The sequence below is a fragment of the Centroberyx gerrardi genome, chromosome 7 (genome assembly GCF_048128805.1).
Source record: "Centroberyx gerrardi isolate f3 chromosome 7, fCenGer3.hap1.cur.20231027, whole genome shotgun sequence".
NCBI lineage: Eukaryota > Metazoa > Chordata > Actinopteri > Beryciformes > Berycidae > Centroberyx > Centroberyx gerrardi.
Genome location: NC_136003.1, coordinates 28,550,996 through 28,565,799, shown reverse-complemented (window position 1 = coordinate 28,565,799; position 14,804 = coordinate 28,550,996). Strand labels below are relative to the sequence as shown.

At 44.6% G+C, this 14,804-nt stretch overlaps 1 protein-coding gene across 1 annotated transcript; it reads right to left on the bottom strand.

Annotated features, from left to right (window-relative positions):
* Positions 1-4,436: 4,436 nt before the first annotated feature.
* On the bottom strand, positions 4,437-14,240 carry ubald2 (UBA-like domain containing 2). The gene is made up of 3 exons (XM_071927889.2): positions 14,000-14,240; positions 8,709-8,765; positions 4,437-4,824 (listed from the first exon to the last, which is right to left on the bottom strand). Exons 1-3 carry the CDS (start codon positions 14,117-14,119, stop codon positions 4,450-4,452), a joined length of 552 nt encoding a protein of 183 aa, XP_071783990.1. The 5' UTR covers positions 14,120-14,240; the 3' UTR covers positions 4,437-4,449.
* Between the last annotated feature and the right edge of the window lie 564 nt (positions 14,241-14,804).

Sequence of the window (14,804 nt, the reverse complement as noted above, 5' to 3'; positions counted from 1 at the left end):
CATGCCACGCATCGCAACATGCAATAGCGTGAAATGTCTCGAGCGCAGCATAGTGTAAGTGCAGCATCGCCTGCTTTTAGCATGGTGGCCTGTCAGCACTTTGGGCGTTGCGTCACGAGGGGAAACGGTACTACTACTACTACTGGTGCTGTACATGTTGTTCAGAGAGATGTGCGAGTGTGAAAGCAGGGCAGGACACGCGATTGAATAAACCTGAGAGGAGGAGCCGTGCTGTTAAAGAGGAGAGGCGGGGGCGATTCCTTGAAATAAGGTCACCGCTTGCACCAAATTATTTCCACCGAAGAATGCGGTTTTAATTTATGTCAAGAGGCTGTAATGCTTGTAAACCCGAGTGTATCGAGAGGTTACATGTGTGTGAGCAGACTCCTGTTCGTAAATGACTTGGAGAAGCTAGATTGTTGTGACTCTCTGTGTCTCTTATTCATGACTGTGACTGTAAAACTCCAGTTTGTTCCTCACTGACTGCAGATGAATGTTGTTGCTGTTTGCCCAAATTAGCGTTTTATTAAGTGTTCTCATTGGAAAACAAGTGTACCCTCCCTCTTTAAAGCAGTAATGTCATGTTAGGACACTTGGGTCTATCACACTATCTATCAGTTTCACAAACTTGACACCAACTGGGTTTGTGCTCCAACCACATCCTTCCTCAATCAACAGCTTTACTAATGCAAGGAAGAGTAACTTCAACGTTTACGGACCGCAATTGTTTCTTTTGGTTTTTTTTTAAATGTGTGTTTTCTCAACCGTCTTTGGCTTTTACAGTAAAGAGCGAAACAAAGTGTGATGAAACTCCCTTCAGCGGTGAAAGACTAGCCGAAACAACGTAGCAGATCATACCTTGTTTTATTAAACATATAAATACAAATTTCAACAGAAACAAAGTACTTGAGAGAAATCTATATAAAAAGAGCCATGGATTAGAACAGAATGAATTTCTGAGGGTCCATGAGAAAGTACACCGTTATCCAAGTGATTTGCACACTTGATCAGAGCAAAGTTTCCATCCAGAGACCGAGAAATCTTGAATGGGAGGTAAAATATCGGCATGAACATAAAAAAAAAAAGAAATTAAAAAAAAAGAAAGAAAGAAAAAACCCACCCAGTTTAGAAATCATTGGGGTGGTGGGGACTCTATTGGACACTGATCATCATGTTGGCTGTATTTTACTGTAAAGTGAGACTTGGATGGGGGGGGGGGGGGGGGGGGGGCATAGATAGAAGCTACAAACCAATGTCTCTTACAGTAGACACTTGTCCCTTCACCAAAACAAATACACACATCGATTTAAAGGAAACCTCCTCCCTCTGATACTCTCACACTGTTAGATATCATCAGTCTGTGATGTTTCATGCAATCCAGCAGTTACTTTGTTGTGTTTTAATTTACTTTTCTGCTGTACCCAATTTCACTCAACCCGTTTCATCTACTTCTACTTCAGTTAGTGATTTTCCTACGTTTCCCAGAGAAGGGGGGGGGTCAACGTGTTGCTTTCAATCAAAGGTGTATGGGCACAGATATAAAATATAATATTGTTTGTGCCGTGCCGTGTCTATGATTGCGGCCCGCCCGAAAGTCAAAACACAACCTGTCTTGTGGCTGCATTGCATTCTGGTCTATTTCCTGCTCCTGTGGGTGGAGAAATTGGTCTCTCTCCTCTTCTATGATGGATTTCTCCCTGTATGACTGTAATTCTGAGGGACTGACGCCAAAACCTGACGTTTACTGCTAATGTTTTAGATCGCTGAAACACTTTCTGATATCAAACTACATGTAGCTGTACTGGAAATATCTGGACTTGACGTCTACGTTGGGCCAGTTATCCAATGGAATAAGAAAAATACACCAGCAAACAACAAAATGGGCCCAGAAATGCGAGGTGCATCACCAATAGCTGTTTTCTAACAGTGTTAAAGTGTTTTAGGGAGGATTTTTCCTTTAAGTCACACATAACACACACTCTTTAACACAGATTAACTTCTGTGTTGCACATTATAATGTAATCCTATCAGGTCCTAGATTGGAACAGTACTCAATTGCGCAATTCCATAGAGGAAATTGACAACTTTGATATCACAACGGTACCAACCCAACCACCCCAAGACACACTGACTGACTGGTCATTCCTGCCCTGAAAAGTGAGCAGGTACAAAAATATGACTCGAAAATTTTAACCGGGGGAAACAAATGAAGAAGCATGGAGGAAATAGTTGATTGTCTGTGTGAAGATGTGAAGAACACAATTAGTTTAAAAAAAAAAGGGTGGCGGAAAGGATTTCTTTCTGCTTACCATCACAACCTGATGTCAACAATATTCTCATCCTCTTTCTCTAGTGGTGATCATAACGTGAAGGTGAACTTTTCTGTCTTTCACAATTAAAAGTGAAAAGTCACTACTCATCTACCGGTGATTTTTGTTTGTTTTTTGTTTTTATTTTTGTTTTGAATGTTGTGACATACACGGGATCTTGTGTGAAGAACGCGCCGCAGTGTGAGGCGGCTGAAAAGAGTCTCGTCCCTGGCTGAGAGGCTTCAAGGTTTTTCACTGGATATTTATTACTGTGTAAACTTGATCTGAACAATCACTTAGGATTCGCTTAGTCACCTGGACAGAACTCGCGTCATTTCGAGCATCTAAAAAAAAAAAGAAAAAAAAAAAGACACAAATTTCGCCTGTCCGTCGAGCCGTGCTGTAACTCCCTTTCTTTTGGCAGGAATCACCAGTGTGAAGCACCAGCGGAGTTTCTACTCGTTTAAACCCATTGATCCTGTTTCTGTAGTAGAGAATACATTCAAAAAGCGCATGTGGGGCCTCTCCCGTTCAGACAGAGGTAGGAGTGGTTGAGCTTCTGCAGGTTGTGTGGAAAATCACTGAGTTGGCCTCTACCCCCACAGACAGAGACGTGGCGGAGGGTACTGGCAGCTCGCGCCCATCCGTGTCGAAATATTCAGATTAACGTTTCGCGTGAGTCCGTCCTGCGCGTCGACGGCGGGACCGAGTTCTAGGTTTTTGCACTTTTTTTTTTTTGTCGTTTTGGCTGAGGCTTTATTTACAAGTGAGTCAGAACTCTCCCAATGACTGTCACAGGAAAGCGTTATCAAACGAAAGAAAAAGGACATCGCTCTGCCCTGCCTTGTTGATGAGTTGCCACACCAACCATCAGGAAAAACAAACACAGAAAAACCCCAAAAGTTCTTGCTGAATCGCCAAGTGATGCCTTATTGACAACAAGCCTACGTGACATCATTACCCCTGCTCAAAGTCTCTTCTTTGACGAGTCACAGGGTGAAATTATTCCATTAAAAACAAAAAAAAACAAAAAACTACAATATAAATGTGCCAGCTCTCTCGTCCGGCTGCGACCTCAGTCGAATAATCAAATTATTGCAAGCTTTTCCGTTCCTGCAACCGCACCGACGAAGCCGCCGATCACATTCCTCTTCCCAATTCATCTGTGTTCATCGTGTGTTTTCCGACACATTCCCAAACCTCAGATTAGTGTCCGCACACGTGGCCCCGCCTCTCCGATACAAGAGCATGCGACGCAGCCGCCGAGTCGAGTTTCACTGTGCTCAGCGCTCCTGAGGCTATGAATGAAACTCAACCTTATGGCCGCGGCGTTAATACATGATCTATAATCCTATCCACACTGTACACACAATTCATACCACAAAATAATATGCGTAGAAACAGATATTTTTGCCTTTCCATCAGCCAAAAAACATCCAAACCGCTGCGATTTGAACCACAGTCCCGTCCTTGTCGTCTGCTGGTTATTGCCGAATTCCTGTCAGATTGCTGGAACGTTTCTCCACCTTATGGGAAAGAAGAGTTTCTAAAAAAAAAAAAAAAAAAAAGACCAATCACAAAGCACTTCAACAGATCACATGGCTCCTATCCTAAGTAAGTGTAAGTGCTCTGTTGGGTCCTGGGTTTGCTTGCATTGATGACAAGAAAAAGAAAAACGTTTCTGCATTTCGCCCCAAAAAAAATGCTTTTGGGGCTCGGAGACTCCGGCCTCGTTAAGTTTCTCTGCCGTCTTCCCACTTCCTCAGTGTTGTTAGTGGTTCCCCCCGCCGCCCCCCTCCCCCCCCCCGGGTTCTTCCTAGGCTTGGATGACTTATGATGAAGACACAGAAGAAGAAGAAGAAGAAGAAGAAGAGCATCTCCTCCAAAGCCGGACTGCTCATCATCAGTTTAGAAAAACAGGAAGGAGGAAAACAGCAGGATCTTGTCTCTTCCCACAAGGCTGTTCAGACCTGCTCTTCCTCTCATTCCACCCTCAACCCACCCCCCATTCTGACCCCCTTTGACTCCTCCCACTCCCGAAACAGATTCATTTGGCTACACTCGTCGCCGCCCCCCCCCCAGGCTCCCACCCCCCACCCCTCCCAACCCCCCACCCCTCCCAACCCCCCAGCGTAGAGTCTCATCTCTGGCCGTGGAGCGCCGATACGACGGGGGGCTGCTGGGAGCCGCTGGGCTGCGACACGGGCGGCCACATGGGCGTCTGGTGCATGTGGTGCATGTGGTGGTGGTGCTGGTAGTGGTGGTGGTGCATGTGGTGGCCGGTGGGCGAGGAGGGGGGCAACCAGGCCGGCTGGTGGCTGGGCGGCGACGAGGCCCAGAAGGAGCCGAAGCCCGACGTGGAGGAGGGCGCCGGCGGGGAGCAGGCCATGGACACCTGGGCGCCGGGGCCGCCGCCCGCGCCGCCGCCGCACTCCGACGCCCGCAGCTTGGAGAACATGGTGATCGCGTCGGGGAAGTTGGGCGGTGTGGCCGGAGTGTTTCTCGGGGTACACATCTGGGGAGAAAACAAAAAAAAGAAGAGGAAGGGAATCAGAAGTGCAAACAGAAATTGAACACAGTTTGTACCAGTTTTGTAGGTGTATTTTTATCTTTGGCCGCCATGGGACCTAAGGTTTGTACGCCCATAGACATAATGATATAGAACACACACGTCGGAGTTGGGAGTTCATATCTAGGGCACTGCTTGCCTAAGGGGGGCGTCCATCTGACCAGCATTTTGAAACAGAGCAATCCTTCACTCTCACGGCCATAATCTGAACACCGAGGACTCGGATTTCCTTTACTTGCTGCACTTAACTCTGGATATAGATGATGTGTGACACTGTGCTAAATGCCAAATGCCTTCAATGAGGACATCAATTAAAATGCAATCTGAAAAGTGGTGTGGTGCCGGCCGGCCAAAGCACAGGGACAGAAACAAACACACACATCCACACAAACACACTGGGATCAGGTAGCAGCCATAAATAGAGGTGGGGACCTCTCAGCTGTGCAGCGGGAGGCCGGCTTTATTTATAACACACTGCTGGCATGGGGGCTTTCACATGTACACATCCAGAATTCTACACACACACACACACACACACACGTGCATACACAAATGCGTACACAACATATGAGATAGTGTGTATGGTGTATGGCAGGTCTGTCAGGTCTCTGTTTGTCCAGTCCAGCCTGAAGGAAACTAATCACATATCTTCACCTTAAAAGATTTAGCTTCCATTTATTAGTATCTACTAGGGTTCGACTGATTAGAATTTTCGAGGACTGATATGTTTTGGACTGAAACTGCCAATATTTTGTACTAATATTCAATATCTTAAAGCTAACAATTTTTTTTAATGAAATTTTAGGAATTGTATTCCTGTCAGGGTGGAAAAGCCTCTGAAACAGAATTTAAACCATCATGGGACACTAAAACTCTCCACTGAAACTCTCCAACGGTAAGAATAATAAAACATATTCAGGCATAGTTGTGTGAAGTCTGATCGATATATCATATAAGAATCAATTCAGGTTAAGGGCTTCTAATCAGTATAGTACTGATTGGTGGACAACACTGACTGGACTACATCTGATACTTATGTCAGTCCAACCCTCGTATGAATCATAGGACTCGTTTTCAGTTTAGTTTAAAAACCCTCGGAGCTTCGTTGGTACAGAATAAAATAAATCTGACCCTACAGCTGCTGGGTGTGGGAGCAGCGGCGAGGCTGAAGAGGTTAAAACAGTAACAGAGCCTGAACCGCACTGTTCTGTGTTTACAATGCACCCTGGGAGCTTCAGCTGAGGAGGCAAGTCTGGACTGGCCTGATCTGTCACCCGCATGACCCCGACACATACAGACACACACACACACACACACACACACACACACACACACACACACAGACAGACACACACCACTTTGAACTAAAATACAGACATGCAAATGCAAAGCCACACAATCAAATTTCATCTGTAGGGTCCGACTAATACGGGTTTTTGAAGGTGCCAATACTGATTGGTTTGGATTGAAACTGTTGACATTTTGTTCCGGTATGCAATATCTTTAAGTTTGACCATTTTCATGCTCAAAAGATTCCAAAAAATGTCAAGTATTCAGTGTTTCCCCCAGAATTTTTGTCTTGTCAGGGTGGAAAAGCCTCTGAAACAGTATTTAGACCATCATGGGACACTAAAACTCTCCACTGAAACACAGGATAATAATAATAAAACGTATTCATGCATACTTGTGTGGAATCTGATTGGAATGTCTTATTAGAATCAGTTCCGGTTAAGAGCTTCCCATAGACAACCAGTGTAGTATTGATCATTTATACAATAAAAATGTAATCATCAAACTGCATGATTTCTAACATAGCAGAGGTGCGCTACACTGACCGGACCAGATCCTATTTTTAATAAAAACAGGCCCGACATATTGGTCTACGCAACACTAGTGACATCACTCATCGCTGTTGCCATTGTATTGCTACTTCCTGCAGCGGAGGCGGAGGGTAGAAAGTGAACAAACAGGCTGGGGAGTTTACGCTCCGAGCTTCAGGACTGTTTACACTGGCAGGCGGAGGACAGACTGTGCCTCCTCTGCTCCGCTGGGAGAGCTGTTGTTGAGGCTGGAACTCGACGTATGTTACAACCAGTAACATCTCTCGTGACCCGCCGTCATGCCTCAGGGGAAACTATGAGTACACACAAACACACACACACACACACAATGTACGGTGTTCCTACCGTACACATGACCCTTACGCATCAAAAAATGCCATCCAACTGGTTCTCTCTGCCCTAACCTTTATCGAATTGATAAACCCGAATGTCGTCAACGTGTCAACAAAACAGCCGTCCCAGCTCTAAACCGGCTGACGTAGGAAGACGGAATTCGCCTCAACACCCGCGTTGTCTCCGTCTTAAATGATTTTCCCTGGATGAGAGAAAGTCTTGCAGACAGACCTGTTGTCAGCAGAGAGTTAATCTTTGATTAAGGGCCGCGCTCTGTTCATTATTGCTGCAACACTGAGCTCTTTCTTCTCCACGCCCAAGCTTTCCCAACATGGCTCCCCGATGGCCTCCAGGGTCCAAGGAGGTTGCAGGCAGAAAGGGGGGCTTGTGCTAGACATGGAAATAGCTGGCTGGCAGCTGATGCTCACCCTGACCACCGCAACTGAGCCTCCCTGTCTCCTCTTCTACTCCCTCTCTCTCCACTCCAGCCTCCCTCCAGTCTCCACTCTCCAGCATACAGCCTTGTTTTCTTCCATCACTCCTCCTCCTCCACACACACACACACACACAGCCTCACACACACACAGCCTCCAGCGCTATGATGTAATGGCACTGCACCCAAAATAATAACAAACCCCAGCCCCCGCCTCTCACACACTTCCTTGCTCTCCAGCTAGAACATGCCCCTCCCTGAGCAACTGACAAGCACGTACACCCGGACGAAGGCGCTGGGAGAGGGAGGGAGGGAGAGGGAGGGAGGGAGAGGGAGGGGGGGAAAAAAAAAAGGAAAACAGAGGCAGAAAGAAAACAAAAACACTGTCTCGCTGCTGCAGATGTTAGTGGGGCAGAGCGGAGCAGAGTGCATGCTGGTCCTGCGTGCTCAGGATAAAGGCCGGGTCGCGGCCGCGGGGGGCAGTGCAGCGTTTCACATTTTCAGACACATACAAGTTCAAAACACACACTCATATATATATCTACACACACAATGGCAGTTAGGAAACAGTATTGCATAAGCAGCACTGGGCCAAGGACAGAGGCAATCCTTGTGCCGTTGTTCTCCTATGCTGAAATTAGGTATGGAGAACCAACGGCCACTCTGCGCACGGTGACGTACGTCGGCACTAGCAGAGAATAATTATTTAACTCGCTCAGTCAAGTGAATCCTTTTCACACCCCGCTAATTACTGTGTTACCATCAGATTAAACTGCAATTACGAATGCACACACCCTTCCTCATTGTGTCAACCAGGTAGAGCCTGCTGCCTGAAGCCAGTCTACTCCATTAAAGAAACAACAGCCGAATCCGGACGACACCCTCTTTGATGCAGAGTGAAATTTCTTTCAAAAGGCCAAAGGGACATGAAATCAAACATATTTGAGGAGCTAAATATGGAGTTTCACATCAAAGAGCGTGTGCGTCCGGATGTGGCCCCGTTACATGAATTTTGGGACTCCTCCCGGTGTCTGAAGCCCAGCTGTGTGGCTTCATGCTCCAGTCCAGCAGGTCAATGGGTGCATCCGTCTCCCTGTCCAGCAAACTGCTGCTGCTGCATTGCAGCCATGTTGTGAATCAGCCTCCACTTAGCCACTGACAGGATATAATACATGCCTTAAGTCTATTTTTCTTCTTTTTTTAGGGGAACCAAATGCACTTACCATCTGGTGGTGGTGACTAGGGATGTTGGCCTCCTGGAAAAAGGAGCTTAAGGCCGTCTGTAGAGAGAGAGAGAGAGAGAGAGGAGCAGAGAGAAGAGCAGAGAGAAGACAGAAGGAAACAGTATAAATTGTGAACTTGGGTTTACTCAAACCATACAGGCACAAAGCACAGTAGTTAGACATTTTCCTTCTTCCCACCGCCACAGAGAGCGTGAATCACTCCCATCCCCCTTTCTCAATCAGCCTACGGGTCAGTTGACACATGAGCTCAGGGTTAAAACTATTATCCTCCATGCTGTGATCTAAAACGGGGTCTGTGGACCACAGAATGGCCTGCTCAGCTTAGCCAAAGGCTAACTAACTAACTGGCCTAACTGATAAGGGAAACTGACATTTTAACAGGGAGACACTGAAAAGTAGGGCACCACTGCACTTTACAGATCATTTTCATGTTTGTCTGTTAGTATATTGTCGATTTTTTCTGTTTTATTGATCATGTACATTTTAGAGAGTTTTTGTGTCAATGAGAGGCACATGACTAAGAATTCTACTGTATTTTTAATACAAAATGGCCAAAAAACTACTACTACTACTACTACAACTACTACTACTACTACTACTACTAGGGAGTTACTGAATTATAACTTTCACATGAACCAAAGTTTCCCTCACCGATGCTTTCTGAAAAAGTACAAACATATGCTCACTTAGTTAAAATAATAGAACTGAAAATCCGCTTTAACAGAACGAGCTCCTTCGCTACAACAAAGTATTCTGAAGGTAAGAAAGCTGCCTGGCTGGGGATAAAGAGGGAGACGCTATAAAACGTAAACAACAGGTTTCATGACTGCCTCCCTGTGCAAACAAGGAAATGAGTTGGCTACTTGTATTGTTCCTCTTTGTTGTGAACACAGCCGAGGCCAGCATGAAAACAGACTTCATGACCTCCTAGAAACAGAAACAACATACTGATACCGAGCCAGCCAAAACACATCCCGTCGGCTAGCGGGCTACTTTCCTCCCAGCAGGACAAAACATTCCCCTGAGTCCTGACTACAGCGTGATTCATGTTAATGATGGGAAAAACGGTGCGGGTGCTGCTGATGTCATTCTTCTGGCAGAAGCAAATCACCGCTGTATGATGTGGCCTAAATAAACACAGGCTAGGATTGCCTTTTAGTGCGTCCGGCCCAGCCCAGACATTTTTTTTTTTAAAAAGGACAACATGTATCAGGTTGGAAGTGTGAGCTTCTTTTACTGCTCAGCGTAGCCTCCATTTCCCTTTGCTGGAGGCCTCTTTCTTGCCAACACTTCAATGAATGTAGTGGTTTCCCCCCATAGCCCCCCTCCCCCAGCACACGGTCTCGTTGTTTGACAACAGCAGCGGCAGTGCAGGAATGTCTGCCGTACAACGTGACACACATATCAAAGCGTGAAAGTGCTTTGCTGCTATTGTGCGAAGAGCCACCGAGTCCACACTGTTCTTTGTCTTTACATGGTTTATTTTCCGGGCCCAGGTTTTGTGCATGTCAGTCACAAACGCCACACTGTCAATTCGCATTTCCTGCTGCTGTAAACACAAACACTAGCTTCACAAATAAGACCACAGTGTAGCTAACCTACATATGATGACCAATGTTGAAAGGTTTCAGTAGTTCTTTCACCAGCTAGAGGATTCATTTACGTACATGGTGGTTAAAAAAACAATGTAGAGAGGAGACATAACAGCCAGGCTACTGCTGATGTAATGTGACAGACAGTATACACTGTTAGGACCAAGGAAGTAACAAATTATACCTTTGCTACTGTAACTGAGTAGTTCCTGTTTACTTCTAACTGAACTGTTGTACTTTGCATTTTAATCCATTTCACAGGCTACTAATTTTGTTTCCATATGCAAGGAAACAGAAGCTGGCCAACTGTAAAATGCACGTGCTTCAAACCTAGTATGTGGTATGTGGAGGAAACCAACTGAAACATTAAACGCTCAAGTTGATAGTAACTCAGTTAACATTTAGCCCAAAAGATATCCATCCTGCTACAGTATTATTGGTTTGTATTTGGTTGGTTGGTTGTTGCTAGCTAGTCTGCTATCTTTGCTAGCTAGCTGAACAGCTAATAGCAAAAGAAACATGTAGTAGTTTTCAGTTTGTTTTTGTCACAGTTCAAAGAATGATATGAATTGGCCTATAAAAACATAAAATATCACAGTGAACTCTCTGCTCTCTCGTCCTTTTGCATTGTATAAAAAAGATAATATGTAAGGTCTGTTGTTTTTTTGTTGTTGTTGTTTTTTTAAGTAACTGAGTAACCTTTACTCAGTACATTTTTAATGAGCTACTTTTTTCTCAAGTAGATTTTTACACCAGTCATTTTACTTCTACTTAAGTAAAATTGTCAGCAAAGTGTCAGCAAAGTAACTTTACCTCTACTTGAGTAGGATATTTGGGTATTCTTCCCACTCCAGTTAGGAGCAACAGCAGGAAAACTCAACAGGCCACGACAAGCAGGACAACTTAGCTAGCCTTTAGTTAACTCTCTTATCCAGACACTTACAATGAAGTCACATCAGTGGGGTTTTAGTTTCTCATTTTCTGTTTTAATACTTTTTAACCTTATTTTAGCCAATGTAAAACATTTGTAATGTTGCTTTTGATACAAATACTCTGTTGGTGTATTTTATTATTAGCGGCATGCAGCAAACAGAGTTAAGCTGCATTCAATGTCACATGGCAATAATGATCTTAACATAATGGTTAAAAGTAAGCGGCATGGAAGTTTTCACTGCATTCAAACTTGTTTGAAGCAGTCAAGACACTATGATCAAAGTTTTCTGTAGACTTTGGTTTCTCTTGATCAGTTTTTCTTTCACATTTAACAAACTTAGTGATACATCTGAGTTCATGTTTTACAACAAACAATGCAATCAGCCAGAAACGAAACCTACAGCAAGTAGTTGTGTCCTATAAATGCATTTTATGACTTGATTGAAGAGCTGATTACAAAATGGCTTGTGTGATGAAACCTGTTCATTTTGTTTGTTTTATCTGAAATGCCTACATCATTCCCTGCTCTTGACTGCGGGTATTTCCTTGTTGGAATTCAGGAAGTCTAAAAAAAAGTTAAGTCAAGTAGCATTTACCTCCTGAAAGCTAATGTGAGCAGTATTTTCTCATAGGATTTACCACCGGAACAGTATTTTGAAGTAGGAAGCTTGTATCTGCAGTCTTTCCCACAGGATATGAACGCAGCATGAGTAGTGTTATGGAACTGGATGAGGAGCCTTAGGGGAATGACTGAGGATGGAAGATGCCTATGGCCGGGGAGAATAAACCACAAGACCAGACCAGTGAGGAAATCAGGCCACTGCTGTCACACAGAAAGGAACAATAGCCTGTTTGCTATGCTTTCACACCGAGTCCGATGACAGAGAGGAGGCAAGCACAATAGAACCTTGTGTATTCCAATCTCATACGTCCATACTGACCAGTCAACAACAGGGTTTGGACAGGAAGGATTTATAAAAACATATGCTAAAAATGTTATACTTTATTGATCTCCATAGGGGAAATTGTCTTCTCTCTTGCCCCCCTCCACAGGGAGGTCAGAGGTCAGGCTCAGCTACAGAACAGCTTCTCTGGAGTCGGGAGGGGTTCAGTGTCTTGCTCAACAGCACTTCCGCAGACGCTATCTCTCGAACCACAAGGCCAACCTCTACACGCAATCTGACACGCTATCAAATACAAAAAAAAACAGCTGCCTGACTTCTCTGAAAACAACAATACCAGAGAAGCTACGGTCCCGGGTCATTCCTCAGCCCACCTGGGAAAAGCCATTGCACTTTGATCCTGAGCAGCTCGCCTTGAGGGCACTTGTCCCAGCAACGCATCCACTCCAATCAATCAAGCTTTCCAAACAGCGGCAACAGCCTGAGAGGAGCTGAGCTGAGCTGCTTCCTCCCATCCCCCCGGTGAACCACCTGGCCCGGCCGCAGCCAGGCACTGACCACAGCAACAACAGATTGGTCATTACCGGAGACGGAGGTGTGGTTTGGGGGAAAACCATCTGGAAGCACAGGCTTGATGTCAAAGATCCTTCAGGTGTCCCTCAGCTGTTCAACAGGCCTGATGAATATTTCAAACTAGTAGCCCGAAGGCTTCTCAAAGGAAAAACTGATATTGTAGGTTTTTTAAAAGGATTTTACATTATTTTGTGATTTTTTTTTTTGGTCTAATGGAGCACATATGTTGATGTTTTTTTCATCTCCATATTTAGTCCTAAACACAGACCAAATGACAAGCCTAGAGGCCATTTGCATTTACAAATGAGTCAGCTGAAGGAAGCAGTAGCATCGAGAATAAGAAATGTTCATAGGAGACCTCAGGTTTCTGTATGAGAACAGCTGGAAGGTTAATGCATCTTAATCAGCCTATATATAGCGGTCTCTCTTTAATACATGTGAGCAAGACTAGGGTCAATCTTAGACCACTTAGCTGTAAGTACAGGAGTGTGACCTCTATCTCCTCTGGTAACATTACCAGAAGCTAAAACAATCCCGTGGATCTAGCAGTTGACTGTCAACTTCTCAGTTAACCTCTATTCAAATTCTGGATACAAGGCAATTTTCCTCATGGCAGTTACAAAATACTGGCCACAAGCAAGGAAAATCTACATTCCTGCATGAAACGTGATTTAGGGATTTTTAGCAGCTGAGGAGGGAGGGCTACATGTATGATCCCATGTGCCCAAAATATAGCTTTGCTGAACAAACAAGCCAAACCTGTTAGTTATAATGAATGGGGAATGAATAGTTGCGGGTGTTATGTGGCAAGAAGACATAGTACAGATTATCAGATGGTCTTGTCTGACAAGATGGCACCATTGATTTGGCTGTCAACGTTTAAATTCATATATATTGTAGGGCACAATCGTTAAACTATGTAACAGTGGACTGGCTTGAACAAATATATAAACGCTAAATTACCATATGAACAGCTAGGCTAACAACAATTAGCTTAGCAATGACACAGTGGATTCCTGTCAAGAATGTAAACAAAACGGCCATTGAATTGAGTACCACGTCCACAGTGCTGGCTAGCTTAGCTAACGTTAGCTACAAGAGCGCATGGTCGCATGGCTACGATCAAAATATTCAACATTTCACACAATTAATCTATTTAAATCTGTCAGTTGTTTTGAACGTATTGTCAGGCGTCGGTGAACCACATGATCAGTCATCTCGAAGAGGGCAGTGAGTGCAGCCAAAAGAAAGCACACAACGTTACACTAACCTCAAACTGCCAGTGGGCCGCTTGTAGAAGCTGCTTCGCTTGATCGGCGGCGCAGCCAGCAGTCAAAACAAACTGGTTGATCATTACTTGATGCCTGAGTTCGTCCATATTCACCGACATGTCCGCTCGTCGCGCAACCCACAGTTGCTTTAAGGTCAAAAACAAAAAAAATAATAAATCTTCACTTCACAATATCTCTAAACCAGTCCCCTCAAACCTAGTCCTCCCTGCCAATCTCCCCCCTCTGTCTCCGCAGCTTCCAGCAACAACAATATTTTCATGTCATTACCAACAACAAAGACGAGGTCAGCAGCTGATTGGACAGCTAGAGAGCGAGATAGTACTAGCAAAGCGCTCATTGGCTGTCACGGAGAAGCGTTTCAAATCATTAGAGCGCTTGGTTTGTGCTCAAGAACACTGCCAGTGAGTGGAGTCAAGTGGAGTCAGTGTTAATGTTAACAACTCCGCCCTCTGTTTTTAGCCAGGGTTAACATACACGCGCTTTCAATCATGTCCGTTACGCTGACGTAACGTCTTTGATTGGATATATGGCTGAATTCATGGAGCCAATTGGCCGGCTCATGTTGCAGGTACATGAATCATGTAGGCAGTTGGCCACATTGGTAAACATTGTGAATATTTTTGTTTACGTCCACAGCTATGGAGCCTAGCTTCCATAATGGATGTTTATGGGTGTATAGGGATATAGGGAGAATCATTATGTCAAATACTGAATATAATGTTTATAATTTAACACCATTTACTAAACACTGGAAATTTCGGCATACAAATGATCCACCAAGTA